General features: G+C 39.9%; 1 protein-coding gene across 3 annotated transcripts in view; it reads right to left on the bottom strand.

Annotated features, from left to right (window-relative positions):
* Positions 1-24,274, bottom strand: part of mta3 (metastasis associated 1 family, member 3) — a 35,595-nt gene extending 11,321 nt beyond the window's left edge. For all 3 annotated transcript variants that reach the window (XM_057826460.1, XM_057826461.1, XM_057826462.1), the window contains exons 1-17: positions 24,007-24,274; positions 19,608-19,675; positions 18,596-18,689; positions 14,125-14,251; positions 13,971-14,034; positions 13,154-13,271; positions 12,960-13,065; positions 9,781-9,880; positions 9,520-9,708; positions 8,506-8,580; positions 8,374-8,432; positions 8,103-8,221; positions 5,093-5,250; positions 2,364-2,583; positions 1,669-1,761; positions 1,430-1,594; positions 1,335-1,366 (exon numbers count right to left, since the gene is read on the bottom strand). In XM_057826460.1, coding sequence (XP_057682443.1) covers positions 1,335-1,366; positions 1,430-1,594; positions 1,669-1,761; positions 2,364-2,583; positions 5,093-5,250; positions 8,103-8,221; positions 8,374-8,432; positions 8,506-8,580; positions 9,520-9,708; positions 9,781-9,880; positions 12,960-13,065; positions 13,154-13,271; positions 13,971-14,034; positions 14,125-14,251; positions 18,596-18,689; positions 19,608-19,675; positions 24,007-24,034 — 1,815 coding nt within the window. In that variant the 5' untranslated portion in view covers positions 24,035-24,274. The remainder of the gene's footprint in view (positions 1-1,334; positions 1,367-1,429; positions 1,595-1,668; positions 1,762-2,363; positions 2,584-5,092; positions 5,251-8,102; positions 8,222-8,373; positions 8,433-8,505; positions 8,581-9,519; positions 9,709-9,780; positions 9,881-12,959; positions 13,066-13,153; positions 13,272-13,970; positions 14,035-14,124; positions 14,252-18,595; positions 18,690-19,607; positions 19,676-24,006) is intronic.
* Positions 24,275-25,138: the final 864 nt, after the last annotated feature.

Genomic DNA, 25,138 nt, shown 5'->3' on the forward strand with positions numbered 1-25,138 from the left:
TATTATAATTTAAAAGACAGTTAATATTTATTATGGAAATTACTTTTTAATGATATTGTCGTTTCTTGAAATTCCAAACTTTCCCCCAAAAATGTAATTTCCAACAGTGTCAATATCATGGAGATTATTTCCATATTATTTCAATAAGAAACACACAAACAGAACTTAAACATTTGAATCAAGAAAAAAAACATATCATAATATTATTTATTCATAAACTTCATAATGGTATTGACGGGTCAGATCAATCATGCACTGCGCTTCGCGTTCAAGTAGGGGGTCGCCCACATCAAGAGGAGCTATTCACAAACACGCACGCAGCGATCTAATGCCGGATTTCTGTTGAAAAAGTACGAAAGCTGTACCGCATACAAACAGGAAGGAACGTTTCAGAAGTGATTTGTTCAAGGATTCAACTACTCCATTCCAAGCCCCCCAAAATTCAGCCATTAATCTTTTATCATGCATAAAAATGCATCAAAACATGTAACAAATACATGTTACAATTAGATTATTGCACAATAAACATAAAATCTGAGTTGTGCATCATGTAAAAAACCAAGAATAAAAGTTAATACACTCGTGTAAAGCTGTTGGAACACAAAGGGCCAATGAAGAGGACGCCGGGATACACACATACAGTAGATGTCCCTCTTAGCCAATTGGATGCCAGGAATGCTAGGCAATAGCCAATGGCAGAGCACCTATAAGTAGCTTACGTTAAGTAACCTATGGGAACTTTAAGTACCAGCTATACTGTATTTTTGCCTTTTGTATCCCGAAATTTCTTTCTTAACAAGAGGCAATATTTTCCCGTTGAGGCGTGTTAACCTGAAAATTCTGTATGTCGAGACATTCTTAAGTAGAGGTACCACTGTATAATGAATGACTTATATTATAAATAAGATAAATAACTGCAATCACAAAAAATAGGAAAAAAATTAATATCATGTAAATATATAAATAAACTTTTCCATTACAGTCAATTATTTTGTGAAAAGGTCTCAATATTTGGTCATTTAATAATCCATATAAACCATATTTAGTGACTTTAGTGGAGTCATATTTAGTAATCTAGCAAAAAGCATATCTAGTAACCTACAGTAATGGATAATACAAACAAAACCATATATGGTAATCTGTGCTAGACCAAAACTGTACAATATTTGCCACAGTAACACAAATAGAACTGTATTTTGTAATCTAATTTAAACCAGCTAACTAATTCACTTTCATTGAGGGTGACAGACTATCACACTATCAATAAATTGAACTGTGAGAGGCTGACAACCCTCCAAGTTCAATGGCAGCTAACAAGTAAATTTCTCACTCACCATTAGAGCGCCACCTGTGGTTCCCGGATTCTCTGCAGCAGAAAAAAAGAACTGTGACAAATCTGCACGAACACTTTTCCATATGTAAATCATACCTGGGCGCCTGTCAGACTCCGCTCCTCTATTGTGATGATGAAAGCTTCGCTTTCCCAGCATGCCATGGGGCCCGTGCGGCAGCGAGGACAGGAGTCGACGCGGCGGCGGTGTCTGCAGGCCGGCCGTGCGGTGCGAACGCGGGGCCTGGGACGCCGGACGAGACTCTATGACACCACAAAAAAACGGCGTCACGGTTCTGTCGCCCTGGCGACGGTAGAATTCGACACATCTGACTTGCCGAGGAACTGCACCACGCTGGTCAAAGTGCTCCGTTGCGCCGCTCGGATCTTGGGGAGGCGTGTCCCGTGACCTTCAGACGCCCTTGTGATATCTACACACAGACAATTGACATGTCAGCAGTAGCTTGAAAGTCCAAACAAAACGGATGATGATGATGGTCACTTACACTCGACACAGACATGAGGGCGTGGTGATGGCGCAACGATCCATGCGGCGGAGTGAGAGAGGGGGTTTGTGTCTTTTTGGCGACCAATCAATCAGTCGATGGACGAGTAACACACACGTGACGCACGAAAGCACACAAGGACTCGGAGGAGATGCTTTCAAGGTGGAGCTTTATTTGGACGTCCGCGACAGCGACCGGGAAGTGGAGGTAGATGGCGATGAAGGGGTGAAGAGAGAAAGTCCATTGATTGATGGCAATGGAGTGATGATGTCACCGTTCTGCTCCTTTGTATAAAAACTAAACATCTTCCTAGTGACTCCGAAAAGAAATATGATTGAAACTCAAGATGAGGACAGGCAACCTTTATTGGAAATGAAATAAGGGGGGGAAGTATGGAATAGGAGAATACAAAAACAACCCCAAAAATAATAACAATAAAAACAAGAACAGACAGACGAACGGGGTGCTGATGGCGGGTGAGAATGTGTGTGTGTGTCCACCTTAGGAGGAATTAAAGGCGCTCTTACACTCTGCTTTTATGGCGCCGCAGTTAATAGGTACAAAGGGGCGGCGCGCGGCACGGCGCAGCCTGATGACGTCGCGGCACATGTGGCGCGCCAGTTTAGTGAGGCGCGTAGCCTGCAGCAGGAAGGCCTGCTTGGTCTTCATGGACGACTTAGGGCTGCCGCTGTTGCGCATGGGAATGTGGTTAGACTGGCGTGGGGCGTGGCTACGCGAACGTGGCTCCTGCAAATGACCAATAAGAAACGACTTAGGCGGAATAACAGCAGAAAGTATTCGAAACGTATTTGTAACCGGACAGGTAACCCCATTTTTCTATCTATTTCACCTATGCAGAAACAATGTGCAACCCTATTCAGTGACTTAAGTGCAGACTGATAACCATATTTAGTTTTCTTTAAAAATGAATGATACGCCACAGACTTTTGACTGTTAAGACTTTAAAAAAAAAGAGCATTTTTAAGTTGAAAATATCTATAAACGATTAACGTATTTTTTGGACTATAAGTCGCACCAGCCAAGAAATGCGCAATAAAGAGAAAAAAAACATAAGTTGCATTTTGGGGGGAAATTCATTTGATAAAATCCAACACCAAGAACAGGCATGTCACCTTGAAAGGCAATACAAAATTAAAATACAATAGAGAACAACAGGCTGAATAAGTTTACGGTAAGCTAACGTTATATAACGCATAAACAACTAACTTAGAACGCGCCCAGGTATATTAACGTAACACAGCCATTAAGAGTTATTCAGATAACTATAGCATAAATAACATGTGAAGTTATATAATAACGTGTTAATAATTACACACATAAGTCACTCCAGAGTATAAGTCGCACCCCCAGCTAAACTATGGAGAAAAAAAAAACTGCGATTTATAGGCCGAAAAATATAGTAATTGATAGGGGTGTAACGTTACACAAAAATCTCGGTTCAGTACATACCTCGGTTTTGAGGTCACGGTTCGGTTCATTTTCGGTACAGTAAGAAAACAAAATGCAAAATATAAATGTGCTAGTTGTTTATTACACACCTTTGTGCTTTCAACAATAGGAACATTAGCCTATACAAAGCTAGAATTCAGCTCAAAAAGTAGCGGGTATTTAAAGATAATCCAACAACAATTTGCCTTTCAGATCCAGCGTATTGGTCAGCTTTCGTTCTAAAAGAAAGAAGAAAAAAGAAGTCCTGTGCTAAAGAGAAAAACAATCCTAATGACAAAGATTTTAACATGTATTTTACAAATAAAATGCCTCAATGAATCATTATTTTTTCTTATGAACGGTTTTCAAAAGCTTTATCGGTGGATTTTCTCAAGTGAAAGCACTACACAGAAATGAATAAATTTAATTGTGTAAGCAGGATCTGTCTATTATTCTTATTATTTTAGCTAGTTTTAGCTAGCCAGTTTTAGGATTAGTTTTAGCTCATTTCAATTTATTTAAATGGGCTATTATTTGTTTTATTATGTGTTTATATTTTACAAATGTGATGTAGTATTCATTTATATTGTATATTTTATGTTGTATAACTTTAGTACCTATGTGACCTATGTGAATATTAGTTCCTACTTGTTTTGTTGTGGTAGGAGGGTTTTGTATTGAACATGGGGCCGTGTTGGTTATTATTATAGCAGAGAAGACAGCAGTAAATCAACAAAGACAAGCCAACTGTGCCCCGATCTACCACTCAAGAGATCTGACGGACTCAAAAAGTGGGTTACGATTGCATATCAGTTTGAAAATCGACCGGATCCACCGTATTTTTACATGAGTGACTTCCTGTCTGCCCGATCCTAGCTACCGGTAGTTGTATTGACGCAGGAGGGTCGTGTCTCGCGTCAAATAATAAACTCTGCCGTTCTTTTCGCATGCGTCGTGTTGAGCCGTTTCTGGGACGCATCTAACACGCTTCCGCACTGCAACTGGTGTGCATTGGCTGATTGACTTTAACGCCCGCGTTTCACTGCGTTCTCGCGGCGGCCATGTTGTCGCGCTGTTGACGTTTCTGGGTTATACTGTCCTACCGTGTTGGTCCTCATTATAGTAGAGAAGACGGAGTAAATATAATCTACACAAAGAAACTGTGACCCGATCGACTCACAGCCTTGAAAAGTAAGGGTTACACTACGTCAGAAACTCGTTCGGTACGCCTCCGTTCCAAACCGAGCACCACGTACCGAAACGGTTCAATTCAAATACATGTAAAGTTACACCCTTAGTAATTGACTATCAAATTAGTTGATTAATTTGCTCATCATCAATGAGTCGTGTCAGTCCTAGTATTTGGTATCTAAATAAAACTAGTAACTTACATAGAAGCCGAATTATATTTGTTAACACTTTGGTAACTTGGGGCAACCATACTAGATGATCAAACCTAAATAAAACCTTACTAACTTATTCACTGGTATTGCTGCCAATCCAATTTTACAAGGAGGTTTGGCAGCAATCACAGCCAAAATAGATTGCCACCTAGTGACTTAACAACCTTTGAAGTAACAATATCTGGCAGCCGAAGCAGGAAAAGTCATGTTTTCATTCCCAATTAGCATGATTTAGCATTGGTGTTGCCATCTTGTCCACTCATTAAAAATGCACTGTGCTGAATGTAAAATCTAACATGTGAGAGGTTTGCAGCTCACTGAATAATTCATGTTGACGCCTGCCACAATAAATCACGTTACTGTAGCTTCAACGTGCACAAACACGTCATCTACAGTGGACTCACGTTAGCGGCTGGGCTTGGGGAGGTCCTCTCTTCGGGCGCCTCGGCTCGACTCGGCATCTTCAGACCGCCGTACTTCTTCCAGTACATCCAGCAGGACACGCACAGACGGCACTGCATGTTGGGGGGCCCCCACGAGTACCACTGGGCCGACTGCATCGCTGCGGATCACAATGGAAGCGCATTAGCCCGTTTATTGATTACCAAAGGAGTTCATCTACTCGCGAGTGCTCGATTGATCTCGCTCGATGACAACCGCACTCTTTAGTAACCTCGTTGTAATAATGACAAATCAATATGCGAGTAGATTTTCTGGTGAACTCAGTGTGGACTAATGTATTGGTAAAAGCCTGCTAATCACGTAGGTCGATTTGGAATTGGAGTCAACTGGGATGTAAAACTCAACTTTATCACGCGCCACATTGTAGTTTCCTTCGAAAGGTAATTAATCGACTAATAGACAAACACAAAATAATATGATGTGCCAAATCTTGGAGTTTAGAGCTCAAACGATTACTCGAATAATTAGAGTATGTCGATTTTAAAAATTGATTGAGGAATTTTCTACGCTTTGAGAAATCGTTTATTTTTGCCAGCATGATGTTTTGCCCTGAGTACTTTTAATGCTGCACAACACGCGGACATCATGTGCGTACAGGAAGAAGACAGAGGCAGAGTATATATTTTATTTTAACCATACATGAATATAGAGGTAACGACGAAGTATAGAGGTAACGACGAAGTAGCCGACAAAAGCGAAGAGAAAAGCACCAAGAAAAAGCAGAAAATGTCAAAAGTGTGGGAGCATTTCATGCTGGAGACCAAGTTGAGCACTGTTTTATGTATTCACTGTAAGACAGCGCTATGCTATACTATGTTGCAGCTCCACCGAAGGCACCCAGTTTACTCCGAGACCGGAGGAGCAATACTCTGGATAAGGTAAAATTATGTTAACGTAGCGCTAATAAATTATAATGTTACTGTACCTTGCTAACGTAACTTTAGCCCTGCGTAGGGCTAGGTTTGTATTAATTATGACTACTAGAGCTGGGAATCTTTGGGCACCTAACGATTCGATTAGGATTACGATTCAGAGGCTCCGATTCGATTATAAAACGATTATTGATGCACCCCCCTCCTTTTTTTTTCTCTCTCTCTTTTTTTAATGTTTTGTACATTAGTTCCAAAATTGTTCAAAAATACTCTCAGTCTAAACCACACTACTATTTCAGTATCAAGTTAACATATAGCAGTAAACAAATTTACAAAAATAACATTAAATAAAAAACTCCAGTCCCCATTCTGTATCAGCAGCTTTAAACTACATTCAATTAATTTAATGTTGTGAATCAACCGTTAAATTTGTTAAAATTGCTCCCGTTATTCCATAATTTCCCTTTTGTCTACTTTCGACATGTGAAAGTTTTAAAACTATTTTAAAGATAGATTCAAGTCAATATTTTACCGATTTAGGAGTATTTTAGATAAAAAGTTAATTAGGTTTGCTTGGAAGGTTCGCTACAACAGCCTTGCAGGGAAGTGTACTGCTTTAAGATGGCGGCCGTTTATAACGCCCGCATATAGCTTTTTGTAGATGTGCTGCTAACACTACCAAATCTATATTGCATCTAGTCCTATATAAATGATATCCACCGAAAACTTTGTAGCAGCTTTTCGGCAGCAGTCAGGTATGTTGTGGTGTTTTTTTTATGTCGTTGCATGAGTTGAGCTAGAGCCGTGAGTTGAGCATTGGCATTACCCGAGGGGCCGGGTAATGTGAAGCATGATGTTTAGCTACTCTCGCTCCGTTCCGTCCCGAAGACCACGCAGCGCGCTGAGTGTTGTGTACTTCCGCTTTACTTCGCATATTTCAATAATCGGAATTTGGATGTTTGTGAATCGTTCTCGAATCTTCCACGGCCGAATCACGAATAATCTTAGAATCGGAAATTTTGCACACCTCTAATGACTACTGTCGATGCATGGCTAACCCGTTTTCATACAGGCTTTATTTCATCCGTAAAAACACAGCGCTGTAGAGCGATGAGGATTGAAAATAAAAATATAGTAAAGCTAACTGTCAATTTTAGCTCAGTCATCATTGATGGATAACACACCGAGTAGCACTGGTACCTATTGCGCGCCAATACAGCAGGTATCATATTTATTTTGAAAACTGCAAAAACTCAAAATCCTATCAGGACCTACGATTTAGACTACATTAAAATGTAACTAGAACTTAAAAATAGCTTGACATAAATAGAAATTCAATTGAAATTGTGGGAAAAACACCTAAACTTTTAAGTGATGTGTTATTAAGAGTAATGACATTTTAAGGTAAGAAATAATATTTTTCTATAAGCTCTTCTAAGTTTTTTGAGTCAAAGCATTGAATTTATTGTTTTTTTTCTCCTCACATCTGTGATGCAATTGTTGGCGGTTTTCAACAATGTACATCTAAAATAAAGGCATCGTCTAAACAGTTCGATATTAGGTAAAATGTCTTGTTTTCCCGTGTATATTTAAAATTGCTCTACACCTAAATAAATAAATAAATAAGTGTTATCCGATTATTGATTAATCAATGGAACTTTCAATAAAATACTCGATTACTAAAATATTCGATAGCTGCAGCCCTACTTGAGTTCGACACCTGTGTCCCAGTGGAGGAACAAATGTGAAGAGGGTATGGGTGCAATGAATATAAACGGGCCCCCCTGGAGGTCCTAATGGATAATTATTCGCAAACCCCTCCACACTTTTGCAGGCCCTTCAAGACAATCATCCGATGTCGCCCGCAAAAAGGGCACCGTGGGGGGGGGGGGGGGGGGTACACTTAAACACTATATTTCAGTCTTTACCTTTCTGTTTGACCCTACCCTTGCCCAACCACGCCCCATTACACCCGCAAACCGGGCCCCCTATAGGCCTGGGCCCAGGTACCACCCCCAACAATCCCCTAAGTTCCTTCCCATGTGTCCTATATCATTAATTGAAGTGCAAATTGGCTCACTGTAGCAGCTCTCGCAGGCTCGGCCCCCGCCCGCCGCGTGGAAGGTTCCAGGTCCAGCGCCATTGACGGTTGCCATCTTGCCATTGGTCAGCGAGATCTGGTTGGGGTTGGGCTTATTGCTGTCAGAAAAATAGGAGAGGTAGAGGAAAGAATTTAGTCGTCGGCCGTGCTTTCAATCAAAAGCATTCAATTATGCATGAATGTTTCCGTCTGACAGCGACGAAGTCGACGAGAACACTAATGATCCCCGTCGTTCGGCGGTGTGACTTACTATGTAGGAATATAAACTTGCTTCAGCTTGCTCTCGGCCTCAGCTGCCTTCAGCCTCTTCTGCGAACATAACGGTGATGAAGCCACATGTGTAACTCACTGGCTGACATTTTCATGTGTTATCATGTGTCACCTGTTGCACGTATCTGTCCGTGGTCTTCCACATGTAATAGTACTCTATGATACTGCTCAGAGATTTCCAGGGTAGCTAGAAAAGAGGGGGAGGAAAAACAGGGCAGGAGGCAAGACAGGGAGCAAATGAATGACATTAATTTCTCATGTTCTCGCCATCTGGGCGTCCCTTCATGCATATTCATGAGTGGCGTCGTGACCAAACAACACTGAAAGCGACAGGCTTATAAAGGCTTTGGACCTGGAGAAGATGGGCATACGTATTCATAAACACCTGGTGTCAACGCACCGGAATCTACAGGATACGCGGGAAAATGTTTTACAGGCAATTGAATCAAACTATTATCATGATTGCGGCTTGAATGGAAAATTAACTTATTCACTACCAATGATCATGTTTTAGTGCCACGGACGTGTTAGAATGAATCACAAAATAAGATTAATCAGAAAATTAGCCGACATATTACTGCAATTTTTGGACTATAAGACGCTACTTTTCACCCCATTTTGAATCCTGCAGCTTATAGTCCAGTGCAACTTATTTGTTCATTTATTTGGGTTAATAGGCAACACTTAATTTGACAGCGGCGTCATAAGAACGTCATAATTATGACATGACACTATCATGGGCATTAATGAATGCTTATGACAGATGTCATGAAGTGTCATCTTGCAAATTATCTCAGGAACTTCATTTATGTCCAAACATCGAGGACGACAGAAATGATAGAAAATTCACTTTTCCCCAAAAATATTTGGTAACCAACTAAATCACGAACTTAACTGTACGTTAACTTCGTTATCGTTAATTTCTAACTTAAGCAGAACTACATTAGGGAAGCGGGAGAACCTCGGCAACGTTGTGTTCTAAAGATCATCAATCCTTTCATTTTCCCAGTGCTCGTCTTCACATTTCCATGCTTAAAAGCCTTTTTGAGCACATTCCTGATCATTACCTGAACCACTTGGTAACAAAAGCCACCGCAGTGGCGGCTCAACATGCAAAGCCACTTACAAAATCTTGTCGGATGTCGTTGAAGTCCTTGCCGTACTTCTCTAGCGCCTCCTCAAACATGGCCGCTTCTGAGGCGCTCCACTCCTCCATCTCGTCTCGGCAGAGAACAGGCCCGCCCGCCGGCACCAGCACGCTCAGCGCGCTCGACAGGTCGTAGTTGTGAAGGTGCAGCGTGTCCATAGCGTCGAACTGCGCAGAAACGAAAATAGAATTTGGTCGACCGGGCTTCAATGGTAACTGTATTATGTTTGTAGAACTCACCAGTGTGATGTCACGCGACGCTGCCGCCGCGCTCATGTGTAAACTTGGCTGTCGGACTGAGCTGCTGCAGTCCAGCGCCCGGGCAAAGGTGCCGACCGCCCTGTAAAAATGCACATAAACACATTTGTTATGATAGGGCATCCATTAAGGATTATTTTGCTAGTCACTAATCACCGATTATTTTTGCTGTTTGTATATGAATCATAAATTTCAGTTTCAAGTTACTTTACTTTTTTTAATTAACTAAACTGATTTTTTTAAAATTACATTTTATCATCTTTTGTTATTAAATACAAATTATTTTATATATTATATACTATATCTTTGTATATATTGTATATATATTGGAGACACTGGAGACCCAGTGCTGCAAGACTGTAGTACACTTTTTATAATTATTATTTAGTTTTTATTTTTAATCGTTTCCTTGTATTGTGTTGTTGTAATCTGGACCTTGAGTCTGTTAATAAAAGCTATCGATCTATCTACTGTAGTTCTAGATAGCTGTCTATCTATCTAGCTAGCTAACTGTATAGCTAGCTACCTCCCTATTACTATCTAGTTCTAGAAAGCTATCTAGCTAGCTAGCTACCTACCTATAGCTATCGCTATCTATAGCTATCACAATCTATCCATCTATCTATTTATCAATATATTAGGGCTGTCAAACGATTAAAATTTTTTAATCGAGTTAATTACAGCTTAAAAATTAATTAATCGCAATTGATCGCAATTCAAACCATCTATAAAATATGCCATATTTTTCTGTAAATTATATATATATTCTGTAAAATAAATTGTTGGAATGGAAAGATAAGACACAAAATGGATATATACATTCAACATACGGTACATAAGGACATAAGGGCATTTCACTCTACTGTCATTTAAATCTGTCTATGCTGTCCTCACTCCGAAGCGTCTACTTTTTCCAAAGCTAGACAGCTAGTGAACGACGCCTTAATAATCAGACTTTTTGCTTTTTCATCTGATTTATTAATAAAATGGCCTCAAACCATTGTCCTCTTTAGACCGTCGTAAAACTACAAAAAAAAAAAGTACACAAGCATTGCATTAGCAACAACGTTAGCTTAGCACACTATACAGGTTCACTAAACATAAACAAAAAGCGTCTCATACAAAAAATACAGTGGTACCTCTACATACGAAGTTAATCCGTTCCAGGACCTTGTTTGTAAGTCGAAATGGTCGTATGTCGAGCAGGATTTTCCCATAGGAATACATTATAATTCCATTAATTCGTTCCACAGCCCAAAAACCTTCACTAAATCCTTAAAAAATACTGCTGGTACTATTACAAATGGCAATTACACATAGCAAAACAAATAAATTATAAATCAAAATCGGAATAATAATAATAATAATAATAATAATTCCTGTATTAATGTAACGAATCGGGTTCTAATGTGGCGGACGTTTTTTGCTGACCCTGAACGCACCGCGGAGCTGACGTGCCAGAGAGACCGGTGAGCTTGAGTTTCACTTTCACTTTGAGTGCTTTCTTGAGAACACCGTCAATTGCGGCAGACAGAAGGTGTTTTTGTTTTGAATAAGTTGTGAAATAAATGATAAAAACGTGGCGAAGTTGGCGATTTCTCTGGAGATGTTACCACAATAAGAATTGTCAGCTTAACTTATAAAGACTGGCGAACGATGGTCGGAGGAGGACCGTGGAGATGTATTGTTGAGCCATTTCACGGATGCCCACCCTACGCTCATATTTTTCTGTCATTTGCATCTTCATTTAGAAGGTAAGCGTCAACTTTTTCCTTGTTTCACCACCTGTACCAACCTCTTCTGAAACCAGTGTTGATTTGTCACACAAGAAAATCCGCCGTGCATTCGTCTGCGGTGCTGCCATTGTCGTCGTATTTCGAACATGTCGTCGGATGTAGAAACAAATGGCGAGTCAAATTTTACGTCGGATGTCGAAAAGTTCGTGTGTCGAAGCGATCGTATGTAGAGGTACCACTGTATAACATTTCGCTTACTAACATAATATGTACATTCTTTACAACAACCGTACTTAATCTTGTCCAAGAATCAGAAAGCACAACATTACAACGTAGGCGTCAGCCCGAGACGTCATGCAGCCATATTGAACTGGCAAGACAACAATAAACCATGTCGCAAAGCGACCACAAGAGTTCGCTGTTAGAAAGCACAAAAAGCCTTGCTGTAAAACTTATCAAAAGGCAGAATACTGTCTGAGCGGGACATGTGCGTTAATTGCGTCAAATATTTTAACGTGATTAATTATAAAAAAATAATTACCACGCGATAACGCGATAATTTTGACAGCCCTACTATATATATATATATATATATATATATATATATATATATATATATATATATATATATATATATATATATATCAAATTTTCAAAATAAGTACAAAAGAAATCACATCCTCTTCCTTTTTTTCCCAATTAAAAAACTGTCTTAGAAATGGTAAATCGACTATCAAAACAGTTGTCGACTAATTTGAGTCAACTAGGCTAGGTTCATACTATAGGTCTTAAAGGACAATTCCGTTTTTTTTGTCATATCTGTTTTTTGGCATGCCCATTCAGACTGCCTTTGTCCATTGAGTCTATTCAAGTATTACCAATAACGACGCACTGTGTGTGCAAAATGCAAACATAAGCCTTATGTGTGTGCATCAGTTTGCCCCGACTCACCATGTAAGCAATTCTGAAATATTGCTCATTTGCCGCACAGTAAGAAACCGAGCATTATCTGGCTTATCCTTTTCCTCATTGTTTTTTTTTTTTAATGACTGTTGTCAAGCCCGCCTCCTGCGTAGCAAGTGCTAGGCGGTAACACTAATTAACAGCTACATCGCTGCCGTCTTGTGTGCCGCTCTAGCTCTTTGCTGAAGTAATTGCTGCATGAACTTATTTCAAATAATTTTTTACTCATTTTAGAAGTGGGATTTTTTGCAGTGTGAATTCCAATTTGGGAGACTTGACAGTTCAGACCGCCTCACTCACAAGTTAATGCCTCACTCGAGTCGCAAAAACATGAAAAAATCGAATTAGTGCATTAAGACCTGCAGTATGAACCTAGTCATAGTTTTCGATTAATTGTGGCAGCCCTACCTTGCACCATTAAGTAAATACGTAAAATACTATGGCGCCGAGGCCGTCTCTTACCGCGCCACCACCAAAAACTGGTCGATCTGTTTGTTAGTGAGCGGACAGTCAGGATCCCAGAGTTTCTCCTCCAGTTTGGCCTGGTCCCTGTCGTCTGCTTGGCCAGCTAAACATCCCGAGATAGACATTTTCTCATTTAAAACCACTATTTTAACAAGCTAAGCAAAAGACTTGCTTCAAATTTGAGTGCTAACCCTCCGGAAGCATGTCCGGCACGTCAGCCTGGAAGCGTGGCCCCACTCGGATCTCGCCTTTGTCGGCCAGTAGGGTCTTCTGTGTCGGGTCGTACACCAGAGAGTAGAAGAAAGTATCCTGTTGGTGACGGAAAAGACATTAAAAGATGTAATTGGGTGATTTTACAGCAGTTTAGTGTAGAACTACCGTATTGGCCCGAATATAAGACGGTGTTTTTTTTGCATTGAAATAAGACTGAAAAGGTGGGGGTCGTCTTATATTCGCGGTCTAGACATTATACCCATTCACGACGCTATATGGCGCCAGATATCGTTGAAGCGATGTTCTGTCATGACAGATCTCAGCTACTCTCAAGTTTAACCAGTTTGCATTATTTTATTGCAATGTTTTTCCTCATTCAGATTTGTTTCAAGACTACAGTTACAGTTAGACTTCACCTTGATGGTTAATGCAGTTATTGCAATGTTGTTGTTTTATCACAATAGATTAGTTTATTTAAATGTTCAGATATTAAGATTTGAATGAGGCAAAATAACATGCTTTTTCCTCTCAAATATATTGTTATAATCATTTGTTTCAGATGTACTGTAATTATTTTCTGTATAAAAATTAATTTGGTGTTCAAACAGTCTTTTTACAAACTTGAGTCTTGAAAAAGGGGGGTCGTCTTATTATCAGGGCCGTCTTATATTCGGTCCAATACGGTACTACACTTGTCTCTAAATTTGGTTATGAGAAGAACTTGTATTTGGACTGTTTTACTGCCAATTTTCCTAAACAAGAATGTTCAAATACAGCATTTAAAAGTCTACAAACCTCCTTGTCGAGGTATGAAAGAACTGCTTCAGTCTCATTGAGTAACGCCACGCTGCACTTTCCCCTATAGAGAAAGAAGGCGGTGGCATTAGAAACAGGAAGTGAGCCTGGACTGTTCATCCGAGTGTACTTGAGGGCGTGCATATGCGTGTACCTGATGTGCGTGGCGGGTAGGCTCTCATACTGGCGCGAGAGGAAGAGTTCTCTGTGGCGAAGCTGGTGCTTCTGTTTGTCTGTGAGCTCCGTCTCCGGGGGGTTCTCCTTCTCCTCCTCCAGCTCTTCTGCAGATGCACAAACATAATGGCTCAATAGAAATACACAACAAAAGATGTCAAGGAACAAGATGGAACTCATTTTCAAAATAACAATTTGGCAATTTAGTCATAGTCTAGTGTTGCTATGGCGACTCTCAATCATCTACTCGAGTCTTCGTGGACCATCTTGCAAGAGTAGCTCTTGTCAAAACAGTTCTGCACTGCCCAGATTTTCCCATCTTTTTGGAGAATGTTGTGTAAAACCTACAGAAAAACGGCACCAGAACGTGATCAATCATTGAAATCATTCACTGCGGCCCTCCCAAATTGAAAACCTTTCTATTTCTGAGATGGATTTTAATGGAAGACATCATTTTGCCTGGTGGTTGAATCACCCCTGGAGTGAAGTGAGTGGCTTTTCTGAGGGGAGCAGCAGGAGGGCATCTGGTGGTTTCAAAAATCAATTAGCGATGTAGCCCGCAACAGTACAAAATGGGGGGAAAAACCCTCTTGCGTGAGCAACATCTCTCGCTCTTTCTACAAGTACAAAAGGTTGCATTAGAGCTCTTGCTGTGAATTCATTTTTTTTTTTTTTTTTTTTAAAAGGCACTTACGCTTTGTATTGGTGAGCGCTTCCATTGTGACAGACTCTGAATGTCATGTAGTGGCTGCCTTTTACATAAATCATCTGCGATGGAAGCGAGTCATGTTTAGTCATAACCTTGTTCATGTGCAGCTGTCATTGCTGTCAAAATAGCAACGCTCAGGGAGACATTTTGTTTGAAAGCAGTTACAAAATGGCACTGCGTATTAGCATACTGTCAAAATAGACGTTTTTTGTGAAACTTTGGAGTTCTTTGTCAATCCAAAGTGATAATTCTATCTGAGCATTTGATCAAGTTAACATATTTTTCAGACAAAGTCGCCACGTTTTTCTCTCCCTCTGAACTCCGCTTTTTAAGTGGATTTTTACGGGCTAACTAGCATTATGTTTGCTCGTTTTAATAAGCATCATGATGACGTTGCGGTTTTGGGTGTGTTCATTCGCTACACCGTTAGGAGTAACAGTATAAAGTCACAGGAAATGAATAATAATTTTAAAAAAAAACAAAAGTGTTTCAACTATCAAACTGAACACAGCATTCAAACCAGTGTCTTCCACATGGAAGTTAGGTGTGCTAACTGCTGAGCAGTGTTGTTTTTGTCAACGATGACGATAACGAAAATATTTCGTTGACAAACTTATTTTTCATGACGATGACGAGACGATAACAAGCTAAAAACGTGTCTTGGGAGACTAAAACATAACGAGACGAATGCCAGTTTTCTCTGACGAGAACGAGATGAAAATGCGCCACAGTTTCTGTCACATGATCACAATGTGTATTGTGTAACATTGTTATGTGTAGATAGCCTGCATCGTAGCAATGTCTGGCTGTGTCACTCATGTGACATCCCAAATCACCAGTGTCCTCTTTTAGCTTGCTTGTTTTGAAACACACACGGTAAAATTTGTTTTCTTATCTTTGCAAGAGGGAATATGCAATATTGCTTTAGCCTTTAAAGGTCTGTGCTGAGTGACCATCACACACCAAATGTAACTCGTAGCATTAGCATAGCATTCACCGTCGCGTGAGCATTAGGCTAATGTTAACAGCGAGCGTCCTCTTAAACTCTCAACTTGTTTTTTTTTTTTTTTTTTAACATACAGTTGGTGGCGTCCAGGTGGGTATAATTAATTGAAAATAATGTACTGTTTTCCCGCTAAATGTGTATTATCACCAAATTGTCCTCTACGCCAGGGGTTTTCAACCCAGTCCTCAAGGCACACTGTGGGTCCTGGTTTTTGTTCCAGCCGATCCAGCAGAGACAGTTGAACCAATGAGGCTTCTGCTAAAACAAGCCACACCTGACTGCAATCAACTGATTGCACTTGTAAAACACCAGATTGGGGAAAAAGTGTTGTCATCTTGTTTGGTAAGAATGAAATCCTGCACCCACAGTGTGCCTTAGTGGAATAGGTTGGGGACCCCTGCTCTACGCTACAACATGTGCTCGTCTGCCAATGTTAATTCGAAATTGTTGGAAACCTTTATGTATCTATTTTTAGACTAAAACATTTGAATTTTAGAGATGAAAACATTTTGAGTAATTGGCAACTAAAACTAGACAAAATTAGTCTGAGTTTTCATCAACAAAAACTAGAAAAAGACAAACACATTTTGAAATAACTAAAATATGACTAAGACTAATAAGTATTGTCATCCAAAAGACTGAGACAAAAATTAAAACGGCTGCCAAAAACAACACTGCCGCTAAGCTAAACCTCCTGACTAGCAACCAATTTGACAGTAAGCTTCCTTAATACAGTGATAGTGATACTTTCATAGTACTGTGCTGGTCATCGCCCCTTCCTACAGTAAATGATACGTTACTGAAAGTTGGTGCTGCTACAATTAATCGATTAACTCGAGTAATTCGATGAGGAAAAAAACTTCTAATCAAATTTTGCTGCTTCAAGTATTCGTTTAATTAGAGTAGCGTTGTAATGGTTTGTTTTAAAAGCGGTTACATTTAGTTTTATTGATTTGGGTGGATAAACTGCCCTCTAGTGGTAACAGTGAATATGACACAACTCATTAACATGACTGAATCCAGCTGCTCCCTGTTAAGACCAACATCAGGAAACCTTTTGTTTGAAATAATGTTTTTTAAAGCATTCGTAATTTAGGTTATAGGAATATTTCGCAGTTTTTTGTGGGAATCTGTGTTTGAACGATTTGTTAAGACCATTCTAAAACAACGTTAGCATTTTATAGCATTTAAGCTAGCAGACTTTTGCTGTGCAAGTTAGCCAATTGTTCTTTTGTAGTAATTAGATCCTCATTTATTTATTTTTTTATGCCGTTTGAGGCGAAGCTCAGGGATTTTAGTTTATTTTTAGATGAAAGTGCAATTCTGCTTAGTTTGAAGAAACACTCGGGGAATGTTATTTTGTATTCGTATTCGTATTCGCTCTTTTGAAAGTGCAATCTTAGCAAGCCTTTGTTTTACATAATATTTATTTTACAACACATTATATTTTCCTAATCTGATTGCTCAATTATTCGAACTAACTAGATGACACAATAATCGACTACTAAAATTATCGATAGCTGCAGCCCTAATGAAAATTATAATATGGTATATTACTGCGATTTTATGCAGTACTAAACTAACTACCTGCATTGCTTACCGTACATAATTTGATCCTGTAGATTTTAATAAATTATTGTGAATTTTTATAGTAATGTTATGGGTGTTGTGATTGTTTAAGATACACTTCATGCTATTGTAAAACTTCATACTACTCAAATGTTTTTTGCTGTAGTCAAGATATTGCTGTGACTTACGTGAGTAGAAATTGGTCTCCTCTTAATTTATATAGTACAGTGGTACCTCTACATACAAAGTTAATCCGTTCCAGGACCTTGTTTGTAAGTCGAAATGGTCGTATGTCGAGCAGGATTTTCCCATAGGAATACATTATAATTCCATTAATTCGTTCCACAGCCCAAAAACCTAAACCTAAATCCTTAAAAAATACTGCTGGTACTATTACAAATGGCAATTACACATAGCAAAACAAATAAATTATAAATCAAAATCGGAATAATAATAATAATAATAATTCCTGTATTAATGTAACGAATCGGGTTCTAATGTGGCGGCCGTTTTTTGCTGACCCTGAACGCACCGCGGGGCTGACGTGCCAGAGACAGACCGGTGAGCTTGAGTTTCACTTTCACTTTGAATGTTTTCTTGAGAACACCGTCAATTGCGGCAGACAGAAGGTGTTTTTGTTTTGAATAAGTTGTGAAATAAATGATAAAAACGTGGCGAAGTTGGCGATTTCTCTGGAGATGTTACCACAATAAGAATTGTCAGCTTAACTTATAAAGACTGGCGAACGATGGTCGGAGGAGGACCGTGGAGATGTATTGTTGAGCCATTTCACGGATGCCCACCCTACGCTCATATTTTTCTGTCATTTGCATCTTCATTTAGAAGGTAAGCGTCAACTTTTTCCTTGTTTCACCACCTGTACCAACCTTTTCTGAAACCAGTGTTGATTTGTCACACAAGAAAATCCGCCGTGCATTCGTCTACAGTGCTGCCATTGTCGTCGTATTTCGAGCATGTCGTCGGATGTAGAAACAAATGGCGAGTCAAATTTTACGTCGGATGTCGAAAAGTTCGTGTGTCGAAGCGATCGTATGTAGAGGTACCACTGTATTTTGTTTATTCCTGTGTTATATTTTGCATTATGCCAATTACAGCTCATTTAGCAGAGTTCCTAAGTCCGAGGCGTGTCATTGTCTTTCCACTTACTTGCATGTTTGTCTGCTAGCTGGATGAGGCTGTGCGAAATGTCCCTCCTTCTGTAGAAGCACACTACCTTGGCCTCCACATTGCCGCTGGCCGTCTGAAGACAAAAGAGAAGAGGGGGGTGGAGGGAGAAAAAAAAAAGGTGAAAAACTACTCTCCACCCGGTTGCTCAACCACTTCCCCACCTTCCCTTTCAATGCAGTCATCATATGACAAGCTTTTTAATTTCCCTGGAGAACCGCTCGCCTTTGTGTCTATGTCAAAGCAGTGATGACAATCTGACCAGAAGCAATAATGGTGGCCATTTCGCAGCACGACTGACTGATTGATTGATTGATTGTCTAGCTGTGCAATTAGGTTGACGACATTAAAGATTGTGCAGCTATTAATGAAACAAAACAGATGACTGGAGGTGAAGATTTGGAGCAGAAAACTTTTTAGCACCCTTGAGTTAGCGAGATCTCGAACTGTATTGTCATGAACACAATTTGAAAAATGTGTTGATAATGTTCCGAAAATTCAGGTCCTAAGATTGAATTCACTTAATTTATTTTAATCAAGGACAGAAAAGAGCACAAATGCTGCCTGCTGATTAACTCTCTGTCGCACAATAGATTTACTGTTGCTATGCTACGTTCCAAATAGCAAACTTGAAATGCTTGATGGCAGCGTGGATTTTCATATAACTTTACAGTAATCACAAATCTGTCATTGAAAGCAACAGATGCCCAATCCATTTACATGAGTGTTTAGAAGGTAACACTGTTTCAGTTTATTTCTTGCAACCAAAATGACACCATGCTCATTCAATGTCCATTAAGACCAATCAAAAGTAAAAGTATTGCTCAGTCATTACATCACCAACTCTGTTACAATTCCATTAGTGGGGCTCTCTATGCAACATTCTGACCTGTTTGGTTGGCAAATTGTAAATGGGTGGCAATTGGAAGGAATCCTGAAAATTCCCCTCAGGCCTCAGACGGACACGAACAGAAAATGAGGAACATGTCAATACCTTGTTAAGCTCTTCTATTCGCCGGATCAGGTAAGGGTTGCTGGAGGAGTTCTCGAAAAACACATAATCTGCAAAGGTGGGAAAACACACAAGATGAATGGGAAGTGGAAAACATTGAGGGTCAAAAATGGTATAAAATTGCCTCTCTAATGTCAGTGAAGCTTGATAAAACATGAAAGGCCAAAATGACATTTATTTGATCTAACATTTACCGATAATCCATTCGACAATTAAAACAATTTAATGTCATTAACATTGGTTAGCCATAATTTAAACAAATAACACGGACTCAAACTGAAAGAGCCTAAAAATCTCTGCTAGGCAATAGGAATGTGAACCTCTTGGTACCTCACAATACAATATGATTTGCGATACAAATCTCACGATAACGATCTCACGATATGACGATACAACAATTATCGATACATTGGTCAGGAAATCATTCTACGAAACAACTCATCATTCAATCGAAGGGTCGTACTAGTGAAGACAAAATGGGAACTAGCACATGTACCATCAATCTGATGAATGAGTTTTTCCTACTACAGTATATCCTTGATATGAATCTTTAGGTCATAATAAAATGTCCTCGTTGTTCTACTAGTGCTGGATATCCAACAACTTGGTTTTCTTCCACTAATGCCTTCTTGTATTGTTACTAGTAGAGTAAAGCAACTCATGAGAAACTTTTAAACCCCTTTGACAAACATATCCCGGTAAATTCCCGTGTAAAGTGACGTGGGATTTACTCGCGTCATTGCTTTCACGCATGTAGAGATATCTGGTAATGACGCGGGTTGGACACTTTCACAGACTTGTTCCTGGCGGTCTCCATGCACGGAGGGCTGCTGCCGCGATTTTATAACCCAGACATTACATTATATTTGGTCGGCAATGGCTGTCACAATGTTGGTCAAATCGTGTTTTGTTACAGAGTCGGTTGTGGGAGTGTTCCCGACGTCGCAACTGCAGCCAATTCAAGCTCATCAAGACTGTATTTAAGCCCAGGCTATCCAAGAGAAGGGTGCCAAGATATTAACTTGCTTGGCGCCATTCATCATCTCTGCCGCCCTTGTTCTGAAAACCCCTCTACATTTTGCTGGTATTTGAGTGCATTTGTTGTCTTATCTGCTCTCTGCCTACCGCTGAAGTTAGTATTATTGATCCCCGTCGACCGACTGTCACGGACCCATTGTGTTATTCTCCCTTTTCCACGATGGCGTGCCTTTTTTTGTGTATTTAAGAAACCCTTGAACGCATCCCTCCATTGTTTTGTGCTTTTAGGTACAACCTTGTTTCCACAGTTGCGGACCCTAACATTGGCAACAAAATAAACCACACATTTCCAAAGATGGACTGTCTTCCTCAGCTGTACGATCCAGTAGCAATTGAATTTCATAATGTTTTCAGTTTAATTTTGCTATTTTCAGCTTGCTATGTTGATTATTGCAATGTTTGTTTACTGCTTTTCGTCTTACTGCGCAGAAAGAGGAAGTCACGATCGGACCGCCATGATATTTACGTCATCAGCCATCGTGCTGTGACCCGGGATTTCAACGCTTGGTTTCACATACGCTTCGTCCCGGGACTCTCCCAGACATTATACTGATTCAGGGTCTCCGATTCGATTATAAATTGATTATTGGTGCCCGAACCCCCACTTTTAATGTGTAGTACATTAGTTCCAAAATTGTTCAAAAATCCTCTCAGGCTAAACCAAACTATTTCAGTTTCAAGTTAATTTAAAAACAGTAAATTAAATACTCAAGTCCACATTCTGTATGAGCAGATTTAAACTACCTTCAATTAATTTAATGTTGTGAATCAACCGTTAAAAATGTTATATTTGCTCCCGTTATTCCATCATTTCCCTTCCGTCTATTTTCAACATGTTTAAGTTTTAAAACTGTTTCATCATTTAAAGATAGATTCAAGTCAAGATTTTGCCAATTTAGGAGTATTTTAGATAAAAAGTTAATTAAGTTTGCGACAACAGGGCCTTCTAGAGAAGTCTAGTGCTTTAAGATGGCGGCTGTTTACTAGTGCCAGCAAGGCGGTCATTTCGCATCTAGTTCTCTATACATGTTCTAATGCCACCGTTGTCTGTCATTTCGCATCTAGTTCTACATATATGTGATATCTACCATAGCCGTATGTGGCAGTATGTTTGTAGCAACTAGCAAGTGGCCGTTGTTTGCAGCATCTGTCGGCCGTAGTCAGGTATTATTGTTTTTTTTTTTTATCTAGCGGGATGAGTTGAACATATTTATTCACGGTTCGTTCCTCATTGCGTCACGAAGACCGCGCTGTGTTTAATTCCGCTTTACCTGGTATAATTCAATAATCGGAATTTGGATGTTTATGAGTCGTTCTCGAATCTTCCACGGCCGAATCGCGAATAATATAAGAATTTGAAATTTCGCACTCCTCTAGTAGTCATAATGAAAAGAAACCTAGCCCTCGCAGGGCTAACGTTACGTGAGCAAGAGACAGTAACATTAATCTTATCTACTAGCGCTGAGAAGTCTACTGCTTTAACTACTAACGCCGCCGAGTCTGTCATTTCGCATCTAGTTCTATATACATGTGATATCTATGAGACGCATCAGACGCTACCTGCAACCACCGTAGCATCATGCGGGAGTTGTTTGTAGCGGCTGTCGGCTGCAGTCGGGTATATTTGCTTCTTCCTCTACGCACGTGACGTCTGCGCGTTGTCCCGCATTAAAATGAGTCCGGGCAAAACGTGATGATTCGAGCTGGCAAAATTAAACGATTCCTTGAGGCGAATAAAATTACTCGGATCAGTTTTTAAACTCAAGTTACTCGAGTTGCTTGAGTATTCATTTCAGCTCTAAACCCCACATTTCCAAAGATGGACGATGGACTCTCTTCCTCAGCTCTACGATCCAGTAGCAATTTAATTTCGTAATGTTTTCAGTTTAATTTAGCTATTTCCAGCTTGCTATGTTGACAATTGCGATGTTTGTTTACTGCTTTTCGTCTTACTGCGAAGAGGACGTGACGACCGGACCGCCATATTTTCATCGTCAGCCATCGTGCTGCAGCCTGGGAAGTCAACGCTTGCTTTCACATACGCATCGTCCCGGGACTTTCCCGGACATTATACTAAGACGTGACCCGTGAAATGTCCGTGTAATCTCTGTGTCAGTCGACCTGGGAAATTGCTTTCACACACAAGGGCTGGCCGTTTAAATCCCAGGATTTTAACAGTGTTTCGGCATATGTGAAAGGGGCTTTAGTTGCAGATTAGCAAACCAAAAAGTGGACTTGTTGTGAAAAATTAAGGTTTTAAGATTAATATTCATCTGTCCTAGTAGGCTCTCCTCACGTGTGTAGTAACTTAGGTTACGTAAAATTTGAACGACTTAAAATAATAGTAGTAATGCCTTTCCTTCCCAAAAAATGTCATTTAAATATCACAAATGTAGCCTTTTTCGTGAGAATTGTACTGTGGGCAATATGTGTCCTACAATGATAAATTGTGTTATCTTGAAACGATTTATCAAGCACAAGAGTAGCACAAATAGCAGTTTTGACTCGTTTCAATCAAAACCTTATTCAACCCTCCCCAAAAATATAACACATTGAACAAAATTGTACAGGTTAAAACGCTAACAAAAGCATATAGTGATTTCACTTATTCACAAACATTGACAGCTGCAGACGTCCAATCCATTTAAACTGGCATTGCTGGCAGTCCTTCCTGCTTAAATGGATTGGACGTCTAGTGAATGAGTTAAGCGACGTTCAGAATTTTAGGAACGTGTCCTTCACCTGTGCCCAAATGTCATAATTCACGTATAATGCATTACTATCGCTGCTACGAATGAGGACAAAGAGCGCACTAGAACGCTGGATATAAACTAAAATGCTCGAAGGACGACGTGTTTGTTCCAAGGTGTTCATTAGGGCCCGACGCCATGAAGCGAGACAATCGCTTGATGATGAATTCCGGTGGGCATGCTAGCGACGTAGCCGAGAAGCTAAGCCAATTTGGCCGAATTAATTGCACCGGCGACCGGGAAGCCAGACGTGCCTTGTGCATGCACGGTAGAACGTTTTGTAACAGAGAACGACAAATTAAAAGCATGCCGGTAAAATGTTTACATTCTAAGCTAAGCTAGCTAGTGGCTAGCGGTGGCCAACGCGAGGCCTGACCCATTTTGCAGCCCAAATATTTAGAATTCCCTTCCTGCCCGCATCACGTCGACTCCGGGTGGGCAAAAGCCCTTAACGCCGCCGTCGGGACGCAAACGAAGCCGGGAAACGCCGCCCGGACGGTTCCGTTTGCAAGCCCGGCAAAAAATACAAGCACCAAACCCGGCTGCTTTTTCACAGTTTTGATACGAGAAAAGATCCACATTGACGTACATACCTCCGACCCGGTACATGTTGGCCGCCATTTCTGCACTCCCGGAGTGTTAGCGTAAAACATCCACTAAGAAATCATAAGAATAAATTAATTAAAACTATATATGTAGTAAAAAGAGATTCCGGATGTGTGCACACAATCGGGAGGGGGAGCTTGTTTTTCGTGATTGTTGTTCTGTGGTTTTGTTTTGTTTTTTTGTCAATTGAAACCCCCCCGCCTGGTGTTCACACAGTAGCCTTCACAGTCACAATACAGTCGCAACCCGAAAAAAAATCACTCGTGACGTCAGGAGGCGGCGCGCACGCGCACTGGCTTACTTACCTACACAAACATAATAATCACTAGTAAAAGTAACAATGAAATTGTATCGTTTTAGATTGACATGAGCTTTACTATCAAAAGTATTTTTTTCATATAATAAATATAACTGAGTACTGTATTTTTTTTAAGTTTAGGAGTCCAATTGCCTCAGTTCAAACTTGTTTTCCTATGACTTGTGAGCAAAAAATGAAATATAAGCAGATGTGGGTAGTAACGCGTTACATGTATTCCGTTATTTTTACTTGAGTAACCTTTTGAGAAAAATGTACTTCTAAGAGTAGTTTTACCAAGCCGTACTTTTTACTTGTACTTTTTTACTATATTTGTGAAGAAAAAAACGCTACTCTTACTCCGCTAATTTGGCCTGCACAAGAGCCGTTATATTTTTCTTCTTCATTCTACATATTAGATTTATTTTTTTGCCATGTATGCCAAGTAGCTCTACCGATTTCACCAATGAGACGTCGCAACAATAATCACATGACTAATTATACCAATCAGACGCAAGCTTGCCAATCTATGATCACGCCAGCCTGTTCATTCACCTGGCGTCTTTAAACCACCATAAAAAAAATAAAGTATTTGATATAGAGCGCCGCCCTTAACATGACTCGAAAGTGCAGATTTTACCCTCTCTCCCATTTTTTATTTGGCACTGATTGACCACGGAAACCTGGAGATATGATCCTTTTATTTTCATTAAAGGAACTATTCACTTTTCAAATTATGAACTATTTTTGCCACTAGAGAGCACTCATGCTCTTTGGACGGATGATGCTTCTGTATTTTTTTTCCTCTCACCGGAATTCAATGT

Source organism: Corythoichthys intestinalis, chromosome 21 (assembly GCF_030265065.1).
Source record: "Corythoichthys intestinalis isolate RoL2023-P3 chromosome 21, ASM3026506v1, whole genome shotgun sequence".
In the NCBI taxonomy this organism is placed as follows: Eukaryota; Metazoa; Chordata; class Actinopteri; order Syngnathiformes; family Syngnathidae; genus Corythoichthys; species Corythoichthys intestinalis.